Genomic DNA, 19212 nt, shown 5'->3' with positions numbered 1-19212 from the left:
ACAATGTGCAACAACATAAACATCTTCATAGCATGCTTCACGACAGCCCACGTGCGTCTAGAGCTTTACAGGTTTATGGATAAACTCCAGGACCGCTGCGTGTATCACGATACCAACTCTGTGATTTTTCTGAGTAAACTAGGGGATGAAGACCCGCCTCTTGGGGATTATCTGGGTAATTTGACCAGCGAGCTCGAAAAGAATGAGCATATAATAGAATATACCTCATCCGGACCTAAGACATACTCCTACCGCACAAACAAGAACAAAGTTTGTATGAAGGTCAAAGGCATAACCCTAAATGTCAGCAACACCCTAAAAATCAATTTTGACAGTCTAAAGAATCTGGTGCATGAATACCCGGCATCAGCCAATTGTGAAAATGCTAAAACCATAGTTGTGAACCAGCCGTGCATAGTCAGATCCAAAAAGTAGTGGGAAATTACAACACAGCCCTTACATAAAACCTTACGCGTTGTTTTTGACAAAAGGGTCTTGACCACTGACTATAAAACACTGCAGTCAAACCCCACACCATGGACACCAGATTACAGCATCCATTCTCCTGCGTTTTAGCAGGGCCCTCATACCGCGGTAAGAGCTCTTTTGTAAAAAATCTCTTAGAAAGCGCTGCCTATGTTTTATCCCAGACCCCTAATAACATTGTGTGGCTTTATTGATCCTGGCAGCCTCTTTATACAGCGCTGGCCCGTAGTTTCCCCCATATCAAATTTATAGAAGGTATACCAGATAATCTCAATGATGATGAGTTACTGCCACCGTCCCATGTAAACATGATGATTGTCGATGACCTTATGCGTGAAGTGGGTGATCATCCGGAGTTAGAGAGAGCTTTTACTCAATATTTACATCATCACAATCTAAGCATATGTTATATTGTGCAGAACTTGTTTTCCAAGGGTAAGAACAGCAGATCTATAGCTCTCAACGCGTCATACCTTGTTCTATTTAAAAATCCCTGTGACAAACAACAAATATCAGTCAGAGCTAAACGAATGCACCCTGGAAACACCCACTTCTTCATGGAAGCCTTTAACGACACTACAGCAAAACCCCACGGATACCTACTGGTCGATTTAAAAAACAAAACTCTAGAAGACTATAGACTGAGGGCTGATATTTTTCCCCCCGAGCTACCAGTCGTTTACACCCCAAAGACCAAGCCCCGGTCCTATAAAAAGCAGCTTTGATGACTTTTAGAGACATTTACAGCCAGGCCCATATAATACAAGTTGTTGATCATGTCGGCCCGTCTACGACGTAATTTAGCTCTCCTGAAAATGCTTGTTACAGCCAGTCCCCAACACAGAAAGGCCATCCTGTGCGCTGCTTCTGATGACTTAGTGGCTGCCATTGCTCAGTAATAAAAGGGCCTCACTCATTACCAAGAAGAAACTGGTGAAACAGTCTGGGGGGTTTATAGGCGCTTTGCTGGGTATACCTATACCTGTATTTACAAGCCTCCTCTCGGGACGGTGATGGTGCATGCCACAAAAATGTATTTGGTTCCTAAACAGCAAATGGACCAGCTGGGCTCTTCCACGGACAACGCCTGGGATATACGCAGAAATGAGACTCTACGACTGGATGCTGAAATTAAAGACATTTTGAACCATACTGATCGAAACCCCTATGACAAGGCTAACCTTTACACCAGCACCCTTAAAAACATTTTAAGTTACTACAACCAGTGGAATACCGAGAAAAACAAGCTGACTCTATATACCCCGGACTCTGAACAACCAGCAGCTCCTACGAATGGCCCTCAACCCATGCAAACACCGCCGAACCTTGCAGCACCCTCAGATGCCTTTGTTGATGACCTCTTAAAAAATATAAGTCAAAGGCATAGAGGGGTCGCGCAAATGTTGATAAGTAAACTATCAGTTTCTAAAGACCTTACTTCCTGGAATGAGCGAGGATAATTTCTCTACAAGGGACAGTCAGTTGCAGGGTCGCACATGTACGATCTAGTCAAAGGTGTCATACACCCCAAAATCCTAACGCCTCAAAATGCACCTCGCGGCTGGGATCAGTTTCTGCGAGCCGCTGCTGAACTAAACATCCCTTCCACATTCGTAGGTAATAACGATCACCGAGGTCTGCTTGAAAATTTAAAGACACCCCTTCCTCCATCGCCTGCAGGCTCTGACGCTCCACTGTTATCCCCTTCTTGAAGTACCCCACTGGCGCCATTTGTACGGCGAAAAAGCTCATTGTCCAAAGCCCATACATGGATTCATCCTTAATGTTTTTTTTTAAATAAAATGTACTGATTATGTGTATAAGCGGGGCCTGATTTTTCTTCATATATTTCTTCACCAAAGTTTGTCAATGTAATGCGCAACCTACATCCATGTTTGTAATAAACACTTTTATAACTTTTCAACCCTTCTTACGCGTCTTTTTTAAAACATTTTTTAAATTATGGTGCATGTATACGCAATAAAAAAATATTGTCTTTATTTTAGACGTTCATCATTAAACACATACACGTTATAAGCCCTTACAATTTTGACAAGCTACATATTCTGTTTTCACAGGCCTGACTGACACCCTTGTGTTTTCTTTGACATATTTCACAACTATACTGTCATTGTTAACAAGGTCCCTCGAATATAAATTTAAGAAAGTTCTAAACAAAACACCCTCTGACATTTTACTGATAAAATAAATACAGTGTTCCCCACATGTTATGGCTACAGAATCCTGTACCCGCACCTTATTATACACCACTCGCTGTGCAACTTTTTTCACAAATTAAATATGGGCTGTGTATATAGATGGTGTTCAAGGAATCCTGCTGTACTGTCAAACACTGTAACCATATCATTATCTATAAACACGGCAGCCCAGTGTGTTCAACCCTTGTAATGCGGATCAGTATTAAAGACTAGGGTGCGGGGTCTTTCTGCCCCTATTTCAGCCGGTAGCCCATCCCTAGGGAAAACTCCTAAAAAGTATTCCCTAGCGTATTTATACCTGCTTAAGAAGTCACGTATCTGCACAGTGTTCATTTCACAAATGTTTTAAAGATAGTCAAACAAAATCTGTCTGGTGTGGTTGATCTGAATGACGCTGTTGAATACCGAGAATGCGACCATGATCACATTCGTAGGCAGTGGATTACTGAATCGTATTTCAGCTTTTAGATTTCCGTTTTTTACCTGGTTGTAGTGATCCCTGTCTTCCATGTTGGGTCTCAGGTCTCAGGTCGAAGACGAGCAACGTGTATCCGGCCCCATAGCCTTCTCGTGACACAGCTATACCACAGTCCCTAAGGTGCTTCCCGGTTATCGAAACCAGCCCCTGATATTCCCTGATGTAGTTGGATGTTATAAAACTGGGGGTGTAGGGTTTTGCAGGAATCACATTGCCCTTGTGGACCAGCGCAGCGTAGTTGATGCCGTTGTGTTTAAAATTGAAGGGATTTGAGGCATAGGTTCCGCGAAAACCTGTATTGTCCACAAAACCGATGATGATGAGTTTGGGTAATTGCTTCAGAAATAAATACTGCTGTTGTGTTAAGCGGGTACCTGCTGGGATACTGAATACCTTCAGAGCTACTCTTTCCACAGCGTACTTGGCGTTTGATATTTGTAAAGCGTCGGCGTGCGCTAACCTGACGCTCGGGGACACTTTCACTCTCTTTACAAACAGACTCGCGGACAGTATGTCCAGTTTGTACTGTTCCGCATCCCCACTGATGAGGCAGAATGAGTCCTTGTTACGAGTGAGTTTGATCTTAAGATCAATTCCGTTGATGAGCAGTTTACCTTGGAAGAAGAGGTCTGAATGTATGCGTCCCAGGAGGTCAAAGTTGTGACTGCCTGCCAGCGCCATCCTAAAATAGTTACTAAATTAGCTTCAACAGGAAGCTGTAATAGATAAAATCAAGCAGATGCTAATTTAGTAACTATTTTAGGATGGCGCTGGCAGCTTGCCGGCGCCATCGTAAATTAGTTACAACAGGCACAAAACGGTGGCGTCTTCTTGAATAAATATGAAGGGCAGGGTGCATTCTGGCACGACGGTCCTGGCACAAAAATTAAACCTCAACCGGAAGCACTTACAGATATCAATTAAGCATGTGCCCTAGTTGAAGCTTAAATTCAGTGACTCATTCATCGGCCCAAAAAACAATCGTGAGCGTTGTCAAGGCTGGGCAGATGTGCCTTCTTCCCAAATATACCATCGAAAATCAGCTGTGATGCTGGACAGAGGCCTTTGCATCCTTGACTTTCACGAGCGCAATCCTCGTGCTGTTCCTGTGGCCAGGAGCTTCTGTATCTTCATCTGCTGCTCTGATCGGTCTCTGACCTTTTATACACACAAGAGGCATGTGCACTCGCATGGAAGCCCCGTCCGTTTGGCCCCGCCCACACACTCGTGGTGTGCACCGTCTTCCCGCCATTTACCCACTATGATAGCTCACTCAAGGGACCCCTGCGCCCTTCGGCGCGATTGCATAGTAACACACACCTGGTCGCTGTAGACAACTCTCTGGCACTTTAGGTAGCTGTAGTGTAGTAAAAGCACTATACATTTACCCAACGAGGTAGCACTTACTGATTATCCAGTAGAAAGTACTCCAGTTGAGTAGAGGTATGGCACAAAACGGTGGCATCTTCTTGAATAAATATGAAGGGCAGGGTTCATTCTGGCACGATGGTCCTGGCATGGAAGCCCCGCCCCAAATCCGCCGATCCGCAAAATCCGCGGATTTTGCGGATCCACGATCCATGAATACGCAAATCCGTGAATCGTGGATCCGCAAAATCCGCCCATGCTTAGAAGAGACCCGTTGAAAGCTGTGTATCAAGGGCGTCGCTGCTATATTTTAGAATACTCTCGAGGTAGGCTCTGTAGGCGTACATGTTGGCGTTCTGTGTGATGAGCTGATTGCCCAGGGTGATGTCCACCTGATTAAGCATTGTAGCTATGGGATAAGCGATCGTCGCCAATTTAGAGTCTGCTGCTATGGCGGACCCATCCGCTTTCATGATTTTACACACAAGATGCAGCAACGTGTTGTTGAGATCCAAATACATATCCGTGGACCCTGACACATAAGACTCTATCGAGGCCAGAGTCGTCAATGCGGCTAAAGGCAATACCTCCATGAAGAAGCTGTTTTCGATGCTTGTCTGCGTTGATTTTAGAGTGAACAAGTCTAACTCAGATTTGGGGCACTCACCAGATGCGCAATGTACGAAGGCCATGGTTTAGTTTACGATGCTTTAAAAAATATTTACTTTAGAGCCGATTCTATTCTTCTTTGTAGCTCTCTTCCGTCTTGTAGCTCTTCTTTTCTGAGTGCGTTTTGAAGAGCTTCTCCTTTTTTTATAGGGGACAGATGGGCCCTGGTGTCACGAAGCACGACGCTTCCTTTTAACACGCGCGCGCGGTATGTACACCAACCCCGATCCTTCTTGCGGCTGTTTGTTAATGCATTCTGCAACTGCCGAAGTAACAGACTCAACCACATCCTGGGCAATGCTCGTAGCAGCCGCCTTAACATGCGGTTTTGCAATTTCATAGCCTCTTCTCAAGAAGGGCATCGCTCTTCTCAACAGACTCCTGAAGAATCCCCTTAAACCAGCCCAGTTCATAACCGGCGACCCTTGAAAGTACAGCGGCCCTCCATATCCGGCTTGGTTTCCCTAATAGTCCCGGTACATAGAAGGGTCCCGTATGTTTTCACGACTACCATGATGCCGACTTAATAGCCACTGTCGCGTCTCGGTTTTAAATGAAGCTTAGCAATAACTTTCCCGTATTTAAAGGCAACCGGCTCAGACTGATCATCGTAGATCATAATTGAAATAGTGTCAAAATGATTTTTAGAAACTGCGACGTAGTCGGGTTTCTTAAAAGGAATTTAGACCATTGTGTTATTTTCACCCTGTACATAGACCCATCTTAATAACGGCGAGTAACTATCACCAATCCTCTGGGCCTCTACAATATCGTTATACACATAGAGCGTATAGAACCCACCGTTAATAATGGGACACGTGTGATCCTGTTCAGCCAGACCTTTCGCATTGAACACAGTGCCTAAAACCCTTTTTAATTTACCGGAGCAGTTAAACGTCGTGCCACGACTCGGGGCTTTAAGAAACACCTTCCTCCTGACGTTATCTAGCGAAAGATGAATATTCGCATATCCTTCAAAGCCTGCTATGGATTTGTTTATGGCGTCGACAACACTTGAAACGTTTGGGTAGTAACCGTACGGGATGCCAGCGTGCATGTTCATATTTTCCTGCTCACGCTTTATGTAAAACTTTGCTTCGCTCGATGTAAATGTATTCCAAGTTCTAGGGTATTGGATTTCTGTTAGGGCCACCTCCCAATCCCCTTTCAGGTCGACCGACTTTGCCAATTTCATGGTGTATTTAGAATTCTGATTGTCGGGGAACATGTCCTTAGAAGCGTTGGATGGTAAGGTAATACAAAAGGGTGTCGTCTACATCTTATCAGCTGCTTGTAGATGGTCCTTAGCTCACACACCCTTCAGCGAGCTGGCCAACACCCAACTGTTAAATTTCTCCAGCCAGCCCCTCCATTTGACATATGCCTGGCTGTTAACCCCTCTACCTTTCCTTTTCAAAACCTTTTTGACCCTATACACGCGGTTTGGGTCATCAGGTACCCGTTGTAACTCTTCCTTGTAAAAGATCCCCGACACGGTTTCCCCGGCGTAGTCCTTTAAACTGTAGACATACAGCCCTTCTTTAAGCTCCACACTTTCCACTATAAATATTTTGTCGCTAAAAGTCTGTTGGTAGCCCTTCCTGAAGATACCTTTCAATTTTGAAACTCTCATGTGTTCTCCTTTTTTAAAAATAGGCTTCTTCACCTTTGTAGCAAAATTACGCCTGTTCACCGTTCTCCAAACAGCTAAAGAATTACTAGAAGTCCCCTCTACGGGGGATGTTTTGATGGTTCGGTGATAGCTAGCATTATATACATCTAAAAAAGCCTTTAGAACATCGACGTATCTGTAGGTGTTGTTGGCTGTAAAATACCGCCACATCTTAGACTTTAAAGTTCTGTTAAACCGTTCTACAACCGCAGCTTTTACCTCCGTGTGTGTTACAAAATGCTGAACACCGTGGTTTTTTAATAATTTCTGAAATGCCTTGTTGAAGAGTTCTTTACCGGCATCTGTTTGTAGTTTTTGTGGAATTCGGCCCTTCTCCAAGATGTCTTTAAAGGCGGACGTGACGCTCGTCCCACTTTTATCACGTAACGCTTCTGCGTAGGCATACTTGGACAACACGTCTATAACGGTTATTATATAATGTGCGCCGGTGTTATGTTTTGCTATATCTTGAAAGCTTATGATATCAGCCTGCCATTGATAATCTATTTGCGCATTAACGATTGTAGGGCGTCTCTTAAAACGTCTTCTGGCGGGTTTATGGAGTAAATACGCCTCTTCTCCTGAGAGCCATGTCTTGACCAGCGCTCTGGTTACAGGTTCGTTTTCAGCTACACCCCTTCTATACAGAGCTTCGGCGCTTCCCAAACTACCAACTCCCCCTGTATCGTAATAAGGTTTTCTTAGCCGAGCCCCAGGCATGTTATCATCCGCTACACCACAGGCAATGAATGACAAGTGTTCTGCGTAAGGCCATTTTATTACAAATAAAGAATCTTAAAAAAACATAAACAGAAGGTACTTTACATTTTCACAGTAAATGGCGTAAGGACGGATTAAACCATAGTCACCTCTAGGTGTAACATTCTACTACTTGGTTCTAAATACACGTTATCATGTCACGTTAAGTAAGACATTATTTATTTAAAATAGTCTTCGGGGGCCCAGAGACCCTATTCTTCTATTATTTAGATACAGCTTACACATCCGTCTTTCTACTAGTCTTTCTATCATCTTTCTATCATTAGCCGTGCACACCCCTCGCATACACAACAGTTTTAAGCCCGGATGATGGGCGAGTTGGACTTCCTCGAGTGTCACTGTCAAGATCTTCAGAATATCAGGGTGAACATATTTCTTTTCAGCGGACAACCCATAAACTACCCTTAACAGTTTATACACCTTGTACGGGTCTAACAAACTACATATATAATGGATTACCGGGTCTCTGTATGCATAGTGCAGACACTCATGCGCGTCCTGCTGAGGATCATTCATCTGATGCCAGTAACAAAGGCCGTAATAGTCATGCTTGACACAAGCTTGTACCACAGCCACTGCGAAACCTTTAACAGCCATCATATCATCGTAGGATACTGCTTGAATTTCTTGTACATCCACATCGCTCTTAGAGACATAGTCACGCTTCACAGGAACATCAGCGCTTTGACTTGTGGAACTTTCAGTCTGTTTTGAACAACATAGACAGTAACATTTCCACTGTCCCCTTTTGTGGGAGGCTCCACGGCTTGAGTTCTTTTTGGGGTTGCTCCCTAGGGGTAAAAGAAGAAAGATTGACAGGCTGTTAGTTTGGTTGGAGAAATAAAATACACCAGTATGTAACAGCCGTGTCATAACATTTTCTTACTAACCTCCGCATTTTCATCGCTCTCTGCGGCGGCTCTGAAATCTTGAGAGTCGCTAATGTCCTGGGAAGCCCCATCATCTTCAACGCTTGTACCAAGCTGTTGCAGAACGACCTTCTCAGCAGTTGTATTCTCCTGAAGGTCCATGTCTTCAGAGACGGATGTGTTAGGAGGTGCTACAGCTTTTTTAACATAGTTTATGAAGTAGGTGTATACAGCTGGGGCTGCTCTCGAGGGTCAAAAAGAAGAAATATTGACATGTCAATAGTTGAAGACATAAAAATACACCAGTATGTAACTGCCTATGCATAACATTTTTACCAACCTCCACATTTTCACCGCCCTCTTCGACGGCTCTGAAATCTTGAGAGGCGCTAATCTCCTGCGATGCCCGAGCATCTTCGACGCTTGTACCCGACCGTTGCACAACGCCCTTCTCAGGAGCCGCTTCCTCCTGAAAGCCCAGGTCTTCGTAGACGGGGGGAGTAAGGTGGAACTATCGTATCTTCCAAACCGTCCAGCTCCATAAAACGGAATCCTTCATACGCGCTGTCATTACACGCTGCCTAACTCCCTCGGATATCGACCTTAATAGGGGACATACAGCATACGCAATCCTTGAAACTGTGAGCTTCCAAACGCCGAAACCGGTCATCGCCAAAACCAGTAATATTGCAGCCCATATCCTTAGGTGTTTCTTGTTGAGCATTCTCATCCATCAACAGGGGTGTTAAGCTGCGATAATATCTATCGATAGTGGCCTGGGAGCCACCCTACATTGGGCTTTTCACGACCGGATTGTATCTCTTCATTTTGCTATGGGAACCTTTTTGTATTCAGGCGATTGTTTGCTGTACAATCCTCTTAAGGATGCCTTATATGTATCCTAAACAGATCCTAAAAAGAGGCGTGCCCCTCTACCCACAACAATGACATACACGCATCATAGGGCTATGGTTTGCTGATGTCTCCATAAGAAACACCGCCCTATGCACGCCCCTTGGGGTCAGATGGCATTTACAGCCATCCTGGGGGGGCTTGAGGCCTGTCACTTTTAAGGACACGCAGCTGGCACTTTTAAGGACACACAAATATGTCAATTTTGCAGCCACACATGTCACTTTTAAGGACACACTGTAGGGGCGGGGGCCTGCGAGGGGACCTGTCACTTTTAAGGACACGAATGGTGATTACTGGTATCTGATTATACTACTGGAGTAGTAAAGTTAGGAGTCTTAACTTTACTACTCCTAAACTGAGAAAAACCCTTACTTTAAGACTTTTGGTATTCACAAAAGGCATTAGGAGTCCTAAAGGTAGTAGTCCTAACTTTACGACTCCTAAACTGAGAAAAATCCTAACTTTAAGACTTTCGGTTTTCACCGAAGGCATTTAGGAGTCCTAAAGTTAGGACTCCTAACTTCTGTGAATACCAAATTGAGTAAATGCCTTCTGTGAATACCAAAATGAGTAAGTGCCTTCTGTGAATACCAAAATGGTAGTAAGTTTAGGATTTTGTCTTAAGTTAGTTCTGTGAATCAGGCCCCCAGTTACAATGTAAAACAAAGTCCCCATGTTGAGTATGAAACACACTAGTGCTCACGTGGCTCAATTCTAAATTAGGTACTCAGTTATAACACAAAAATCAGCATTGAATAATATGCCGTTCTCGTGCAGGTTCGATAAGTAATTTCTGCAACCCAGGTCAGAATATGCACAAACCTTGAGGTAGAGACAGGTGGGCCTCCATGCTTGCAATCGTGGCAGTTTAAACAGGGCGTAGCCATGGTAGATCAGTCTCTAGAAGGGGCCTGATAATATGCATCGTCGAGCAAGCAGCTGGAGGTACTTGGCAACTCTAAGCACGTAACGAACAGTGGTATTGGATTTGGGGAAAGGAGGCGCCACTCAGGAGAAATAACACAATTGTAAGTATTAAGCTGGTTGTCTTGGTTACGGTGCTGCAAGGTGAGGAGAACCATCGACCTCCCCAAACCTAGTGGCAAAGCCAACTAACAAATATAAAACGCAAGTCCTCAGCACACGTATTTGTATAGCAATAATGTGGACATGCATAAGATAAGCACAGATTAAATGCACGTAGATGCGTTCAGTTCTTTTCCTTTTCTTTCTGGGTGTTGAGACAGCCAACACATGTTTCCTTGCACACATGGGAATTCGTCCTGCGACTTTATCAAGGCTATTGTCTTTTGGTTAGGAATCCGATATTTTTGGTGTTACTTCCAACCCACAAAGGGTTCTTTTTTTCTGCGATCTCCAAAATAATCCACTTTCTGTCCAAAAGGATCCCTTTAAGTCCGCAAAAGCTCCAAATCTTGTGTTGTCTTCCAACGTGACCAATACGGACGTCGCTCCTCATGCAACCGAGTACGGTTAGGATTTGGACCGAACGCATCTACATGCATTTAATCTGTGTTTAACTTATGTATGTCCACATTATTACTATATAATTACGTGTGCTGTGGACTTGTGTTTTATATTTGGCAACTCTAGAAACATTGTTGTTGGATTGAAAGTAAATATACAGATACCAGCGATTAAAGGTGAGGTGGTCTGAAGAGAAGCCACCGCATTTAGAGCGGAAGTTAAATGAAAAGTGACTAACAAAAGAAAGATTGCAAGATGGCCTCACCATCGACCAGTCCTCTGATGGGTCAAGACCTTTGAGGACCAGGCACCAGTGCTTGGAGTCACCCAACTAATTTCTCTGCCACCACTCTCTTGCTCTTTCTCCCCATTCACCCATCTCTCACCCTCTGTGATTTTTTTAGTGCTTTTCCTCTCGCTCTTTTGTAACCTTTATGTACCTTCATTCACTCTCTCTGACTATTTTTGTGCCACTTTTCTTCTCACACTCTCTTTGTGACCTTTTTGTGCCACTCCTCCTCTCACTCTCTCTCTTTTGTGCTTTTCCTCTCACTCTTTTGCAATATTTTGTACTCTCTTTCACTCTCTCTGCTTGACCCATTTTGTGCTGCTTTTCCACTCATTCTTTTGTCTTTTGTTCTGTTTTTTTCTCACTCTTTGCTATCCTGTCAGCGCTCTGCTCCTCTGCTTTCTGTTTTCGTGCCTTCTTTTTGCGCTTCTGTGTGCCCTTTCCCATGCCCCCTTCCTGCTCTCTCCATGCCCCTTTACTCTTCCTCCTCTCTTCTTTCCCTATCCTTGTGCCTCTCGCTACTTCACATCTCCTGCCAACTGTGTTCCTCCTCAGGCCTGGGCATGGACACCTGCACATCCTCTCCCTCCCAGGACTTACTTAATAGCAGCTACGTCAACAATGAAGGTAGCTAGTGTACCGCTAGCGCACCAAAGGCATGCTAAAGGCAAGCCCTTCTGTACCTGTCCAAGCCTGGACAACACCCAGCGCGAGGAATGCTGATCCTCCCTGACCCACTGCTACCCCGCCACTATCCTTCGCACGCTGCACCTCAGATGTCACTCTACTCTCTGCTGCCACACCACAACACACAACATGGAAGGAGCTTTCATATGATCCTCCTGCCACTTCCACCTGCACCACATTTGCAGCTGCAACATCCACCAAGAACACATGCACTACAACCAATACCACACTGACACAAACACCCACAAACAAATACACACAAACCCCCATACACCAATATCATGCAAGCTCCCTAACACCTGCTTATCAGGCAGTACCCCACAGCAATCAGAGACCTGCTCGAAGACACCACCCTGGACCTCCTTTATCTCATGGAAACTCGGGATATCACTGCCTCCATTACCGCTGGAAACAAGATCCTAGGCAAGACTGCCAACACAGGCCAATAGGAGGAATCACCATAATTTCTAGGGACACTTTCAGCTGCACCACCTCCACAGAAACCAGAACAAACTACATGGAGCATCTCAACTTTAATATACAAATCACAACAAATGTGGCTATGCATCCCCCAGACTCAATAGCCAATTTCATGAGTAACATTTTGGACTTCATCGCCTGACCAGTCTTACACATTCATTCTCCCAGGAGACCTCCATTTCCAGATAGAAGACCTGACTGACCCCAACTCAGCCACCCTACTAAACAGGATAGGCAACCTGGGACTAACCCAATGCATCGTGGACTCCATCCTCACCCACGGACACATCCTAGACCCCGCCTTCACATCCTCCACAACATCTCAAGCAACACACCCAGGCCTGTCATCTGAACCAACTACGCCAGAGTCAGTTTTGCAATCAACATCCACCAACACTGACCCCCACAGTGGGCCAAGTGTGCCGACACTAGACTAACCTAGCAGAACTTGATTGGGCTTCTACCCTTCACAAGAAGAAACATGAACCCATGGGCCTTGTTTGAATCCTTTGCAAATAAAATACAAAAAAATACAAAAATAAATAAATAACCCATGGACCACCTAACATGTGCCATTGAAAATGTCAATAATAGGATCACCAACTGCACCGACACCCTGGCCCCCACAACCAAACCACACAGCAAAAACAAGAACTCATTCCATCTGGTAGATGGAAAATCTCAAAATGATCGAACAAAACTGCAAGCAGTTGGAATGGAAATGGAGAGCCAGGTTAGTAGGAGTGGAAAAAGACGCCCTGAGGAAATGCCACCAGCTAATCTGAGAAGCAAAGATGACGGCCCTAGCTAAATGAATTGATGCCAGCTCCAACAGCAACAAAGAAATCTTTGGAATTGTCATGGATTTCACTGCACCCACAACAGCTGCTGGTAACATCAGCTCAACTCAAGACCTGTTTAAAGACCTCTCAAACTTATTCTGCAGCAAGATCACAACCATATACTGCACATTCACCCCACAACAAACCCATAGAATCTCACTAGAAGTCTCCCAGTAATGAGCAAAGAAAACATGATAACAACATGGGGCACCATTGGCACGCAGAGAAACAGAGCAATCATGAAGACCATACATTCCGGGGCCCCATCGGAGCCTTGCCCCATCATGCCTTTGAGAAAGTAGTGACACCCCTCAGCTAGGCCCTCATGCCCATCCTCAACTCATCCATCATCCCAGTCATCTTCAAAGACCCACAGGAGCAGCCATCAACAACCTCCTATAGATTCCCTCAGCCGACTTGGCCAAACATGCCAACTACCGACCGACATCCCTGCTCCCGTACCCAACCAAGGTCTTTGAAAAAGTCATTGACAAACAACTCTCCACCACTTTGTAAATCATTGGCTTCTCAACATCACACAATCAGAATCTAGACCCAACAACAGCACAGAAACAGCATTCATAGCAGCTACAGATGACATCTGGATGACACAACTCTCTTCCTCCTAAACCTATCAACAGCTTTTGATACAGTTTTCCAACACATAAATATTTGGCGACTCCATAAGGTGGGCATTCAGGGACATACCTTAGACTGGATCTGCACCTTTCTCACCGAAGAACCAAACTACTAACATGCCACACTACTCCTCCGAAGCATGGGAGCTAATTTGTGGAGTCCTGCAGGGCTCCTCGCCCAGCCTCTCTTCAACATATCCATGACTCCACTGACAGATGTCGTCCGTATACAACAACATAAACATCCTCACATATGCAGATGACGCGCAACTAATGCCGTCCCTCTCAGGCAAAACATCAGGACCAAGTAAACGCAAGTATGACTGAAGTGGCAACCTGGATGAAGTCCAACACCCTCACGCTGACCATGGAGAAGACCAAAGTGATGGTACTGGAGAAAGATGTTTCACCATAGGACTCCACCCGATGGCCTACAGATGTCGGTCATAGCCCAATGCCCAGCTCACAAGCAAGAAACCTAAGAATCATTATAGACAACAAACTGTACGTGGTCACCCAAGAAAACTGAGTTGCCTCCTCCTGCTTCAACACACTAAGGATGCTGAAGAAGATTTTCGAGTGGCTACTAGACAGCACCATGAAAACACTTACCTAAGCCCTCATAACCAGCAGACTAGATTACAGGAACATCCTATACACAGGAATAACCAACCAGCTCACAAGAAGACTTCAGACTGTCCAGACATAGCAAAGCCTACATCACACCTCACCTTAAGGATCTCCACTGGCTTCTGATACACAAGCGCGCCCACTACAAACTCCTCACCCAAACCAACAAAGCACTCCACAGCACAAGCCCGGTGTGCCCGAACAGCTTTATTCATTTCCACCAATATTCCCGACATGTCCGTTCTACCCAACTCACACTAGCATACACCTCATACACCCCATGCATACAAAAAGCAGAGCAAGGGTTTGTGCCTACTTATACCTAGCTTCTAAAGCCTGGAGCAACCTCCCTCAACACATCAGAGCCTCCTCCTTCTTTCTTGAACTCTGCAAGAAGCTGAATTACTGGCTATGCAAATATGCCCTTCAGAGAGGGTCTCACACACCTACCACATGTGCCTGGTCCCTTACGGTGAATAGTGCTATATAGGAATACCAATAACCTAACATAACATAATTTAACATGGCCACTATCTTTAAAGCGTGGAATACTGCAGAGAATATTTCCACAAAACAATGCCTGCATTGTAATTTTCATACAAGAACACTTAACTCATTAAAGTTAAAGATAAACAATGTGCTTGTAAAAAAGTGCAACCATGTGGTATAGTGTATTCAAACTACTCAATAAGGCTAAAATAGGTAAAGAAACCTTTTTTCTGTGACATAACCCTTGTGGCACTATTATGCATGTGACACGTGGCCCAAATCTGTCTATGGTTTGCGAAGAGATCCACCTTGCCTCTTTTTTGTGCAACATTTGTTCCGACAGATGTGTTCACTTCAGTATTGTCCATGGAAAGTCCGTAGCCAGGTGATTCTCTGAAGCAACATGCGTCACTAATTTAGTGGATAACTTCTGTGAGCAGATGTTGCTGATTCATGCTCCTGAATGCGCGGGAGACTGCTTGCTTCTGGACTTTGCTGCTGTCCCAGGACCCTGACCTTCAACGCACGTTGCACTTTGTTCACGGCCCCTGGAGGGACAGAGACACCATAAAATGCCGAGCAGGGACGCGCACGGGACAAAGACTGGGCCAAGATGTGCCCGTCATAGACTGGCAGAGACTGGGCTGGGCCACGACTCTTACTCCTGCTCCCAAAGGTACTGTGACTTTTGAGATAAGACTTATCTTCTGATTCAAAAGAGGAGCATGTTTAACTGAATTTTTAATATCTGAACTCGTGGACTCAATTCAAGCCGTCATATTTAGTATTTCAGAGACAAGTAGCTCAGCATTGTTGATTTCTCTAACAAAGCCTGAAAGTGTGGAATATTTAATCTATCTTGAGTAACGACTGCTATGGGCAAGAGGAAAGCACAGAGTGTCAAGAGCAAAAGGCAAGCTAAACCAGAGGTGCACACACGTCAGACCCTACATGGGGGCATATGCATCAAAAATCGGTATTACATGTCCTTAATAGCGAAAAATAAGGAATCGCTATTAAGGACATACAAACCGCGATGCATCAATGAATTCGGTATTAATTACCGAATCGGTAAAAATCGGTATTAAATAGCGAAACAACGTCAGCGAGACTAGCAAATACCGAATTAGCAAATACCGAATCGGTATTAGTGAATCCGGTATTTGCGAAATCGGTAATAGCGAAAACGGCAAAAATACGCGACGCATCGGAAGCAGGCTGATGACATCACAACCAGGAAGTAGGACAGTCCATGCTCCATTCTGTGCCCGAGGAGCTCAGAGGAGGAGGCAGAGCACAGGAGCTGAGGAGCCAGACTGAACCAGCAGCAACCAGGACTAGGCAAGCAGGTCAAGATGGAGAAGGAGGTCCCCCAGCAGGGAAAGGACACACACAGAAGGAGGAAGCGCAGGTTCTCAGACAAGGAACTCGAAATCCTGATAGAGTGTGTGACCAGCAACAATGACAAACTGTTTGGGAAGTTGTCGCTAAAGGTGCCTGAGGCTGAAAAACGAAAGATGTGTCTGCGCATCAAGGACAAGGTCAATGCCTGCGGAGTCACCCAACGCAGCATCGACGATTTAAAAAAACGCTGGTATGACCTGCGTAAAAGGGCCAAGGAGAGGATTGCGCAGAGGGTCAAGGATGCTGCAGGCACAGGTGGGAGCACATCCAATGTGACACCTAACACAGCCCTGGAGGACCTAGTGGAGTCTACCATGGAGCCGGAAGCTGTTGTGGGGGTCACCCATCTGGACACCTCTGGTGCTGCGGAAGGAGGACAAGGTAAGATGCCTGGCAGCGTAGCAATGCAGCGTGTAGTCAATCCCTGCCCACTCCCCCATGCCAGACCCTGTGCACATGTAGCCGTGCCTCAAACACATAGCCTCACCACAGTGTTGCACCATGAGAGTTGTAGTCAATACATGAATGAGTGCATGTCTGACCCCAGAGGTGAATGAAATGAATACAGCAGCACAGGGCCAAATGTCTGTCCAAAAAACAGCTTTATTTAGAGACAACACTGCTATATCCACATACAATACATGTATATTAACTATGTACTGTTTCACACACAGATGCATCCTCCATGGATTCTGACGGCAGTGACCGTCTCGTCATCTCGGAGTCACCAGTGCTGACCGATGCGGAGTGCTCACAGGGACATGATGCCATGTCCTCCCCTTCACCACCACCGCGGACAACACCTCCACCATCCATGCAGAAAAAGACACCACCACCACCACCAACGCCATCCTCATGGAAAAAGACACCACCACCACCACCGCCATCCTCGCGGGCAAAGACACCACCATCACCACCACCACCACCAGGGCGGTCAACTCCGCAGAGCCGCAGGGCAGATGTTCCCTCCCTGGTCGAGATGGAGTCGGAGCAGAGTTCAGCACCCCAAAATGTCCCATGCCAGGCTGTCGTCACTCCAACCACCCAAACTGCAGCACGTCAGCGGGTCAGACAGAGGGCTGTGCCCCTGGTCAGGGCAGCAGCAAGACAAGTGGATCCGTCCGAAGGGTACGGAGTTGTGGAGGCCCGTATGCTGCGTGTCCAGCGCCTGCAGGGGAGACACATGGGTGCTATGAAACTCTCCATGACAAAACTGTGCAACAAAATAGGCAACATGACTGATGCTGTGCGTGAGCACACCACTGCCATTGCTGCGGGCAACAATGAGATCAAGCTTTGCCTGCAGGAAATGACACGTGCCATAGTCACAGGCCAACAAAGTGAGCGCCGGCGTCACAAGCAGGTCATGCTCGCTTTCAATTCCACCAACAAGGCCATCAATAAGCTGTGCAACAGCAGAGCTGTGCTGTCCCACAGGTCCGTGTCCCTGCAAGTGGACCTAGGGCATTATTGTGGGGATGTGGCAAAGGCCCTTAATAGGGTGACCACTGCAGTGGAGCAACTGCAGCCTGGGTCAGCCAGTGTCAGCAGTGTGGGAGTGGATGAGGGGAGTGAGGCAGCCTCCAGTGTGAGCAGCGTCTCCCTGCCGGAGACTAGCGGGAGGAGGCGCAGTGTGTACAGCGCAACTGCCACTGACACCCATCGTGGAGAAGCAGAGGAGTCACAGGACAAGAGACTGGGGGTACGCGGCAAACGCAAGTAGACATGTGGCAAAGTCAGACTATCCATGGTGACGTAACCATGGCCCAACTAAAGTGCCACATGCATCACCCGTGTTGAGAAGGGACAATTTAAGTTTAACTTCTACTGCAGCTGCATCAAGTTTGAGTTACATATTTCTGCACCTGTCAGGTGTTCATTTCCATTAAACCCTTCCAAATCAAATACTGTTGTCAAGGCACTCTCTTACCTGCCTCAGAAATGATGCTGTTCGATGTATGTCCGCCTCCGTTGCCCTTCTGCTGTGTTGGGCACATGCGCCTGTTGGTGTTGGGGGGGTTGCTGTGCACGTAGTTCATCCTCTCCGTCCACCTCTATGGGTATCCCCCTGCGGGTGGTGATGTTGTGCAGGATGGCACAGACTGCTATGACCTGGCAGCAGGTAACTGGGTCGTACTGCAAGGCATCTCCAGTCTTGTGCAGTATTCGGAAGCGACTTGTGAGGATGCCGAAAGTACGCTCGACCACATTCCGTGTGCTGATGTGTGCTCTGTTGTAGCGCTGCTCTTGCGGTGTAGCTGGGTTGAGGTAGGGAGTCAGTAGATATTCACGCAATGCGTAAGCGCTGTCACCTGCAGGATGGGGAGAGAAAGGTCATCAGCATGAATGCAATGATACCTGTGGGGATGGAGTGGACGATGATGCATCAATATGTACCTAGTAGGTGTCCCTCTCCAAATTCACCGTTGATCAGGCGTCTGTGGAGGCAACAGTGACGGAATATGTAAGCGTCGTGTGTGCTCCCGAGGAATTGGGCTACAAGGTCCGTAATGATGTACTTAGCATTGCACACAACCTGCACATTAATAGAATGATATGACTTCTGGTTGCGGTATATGTATTCGGTGGCTGATGGAGGACAGATGGGGACATGCGTGCAGTCAACACACCCTATCACATGGGGGAATTGTGCCACCTGGTAGAATTCCCGTTTGGTGCGGGTCAGCTGCTGGGGGGTTGTGGGGAAGGTGATGTGGCGATTCATGAATGTCAGCATGGCCTCTAGGAACCGGTGGGAGAAGCGTGATAATGCGCTTTGCGACACGCCTCCAGTCTCAGCTATTACCCC

General features: G+C 46.1%; 1 protein-coding gene across 1 annotated transcript; it reads right to left on the bottom strand.

Annotated features, from left to right (window-relative positions):
* Window positions 1–7834: 7834 nt before the first annotated feature.
* On the bottom strand, window positions 7835–8703 carry LOC144773766 (uncharacterized). The gene is made up of 2 exons (XM_078658887.1): window positions 8559–8703; window positions 7835–8463 (listed from the first exon to the last, which is right to left on the bottom strand). The coding sequence occupies exons 1-2, from the start codon at window positions 8701–8703 to the stop codon at window positions 7835–7837; spliced, it is 774 nt and encodes a 257-aa protein (XP_078515013.1).
* Window positions 8704–19212: the final 10509 nt, after the last annotated feature.

The sequence above is a fragment of the Lissotriton helveticus genome, chromosome 8 (genome assembly GCF_964261635.1).
Source record: "Lissotriton helveticus chromosome 8, aLisHel1.1, whole genome shotgun sequence".
NCBI lineage: Eukaryota > Metazoa > Chordata > Amphibia > Caudata > Salamandridae > Lissotriton > Lissotriton helveticus.
Note: the sequence above shows the minus strand (reverse complement) of the source record. Positions and strands in the feature narration are given on the sequence as shown.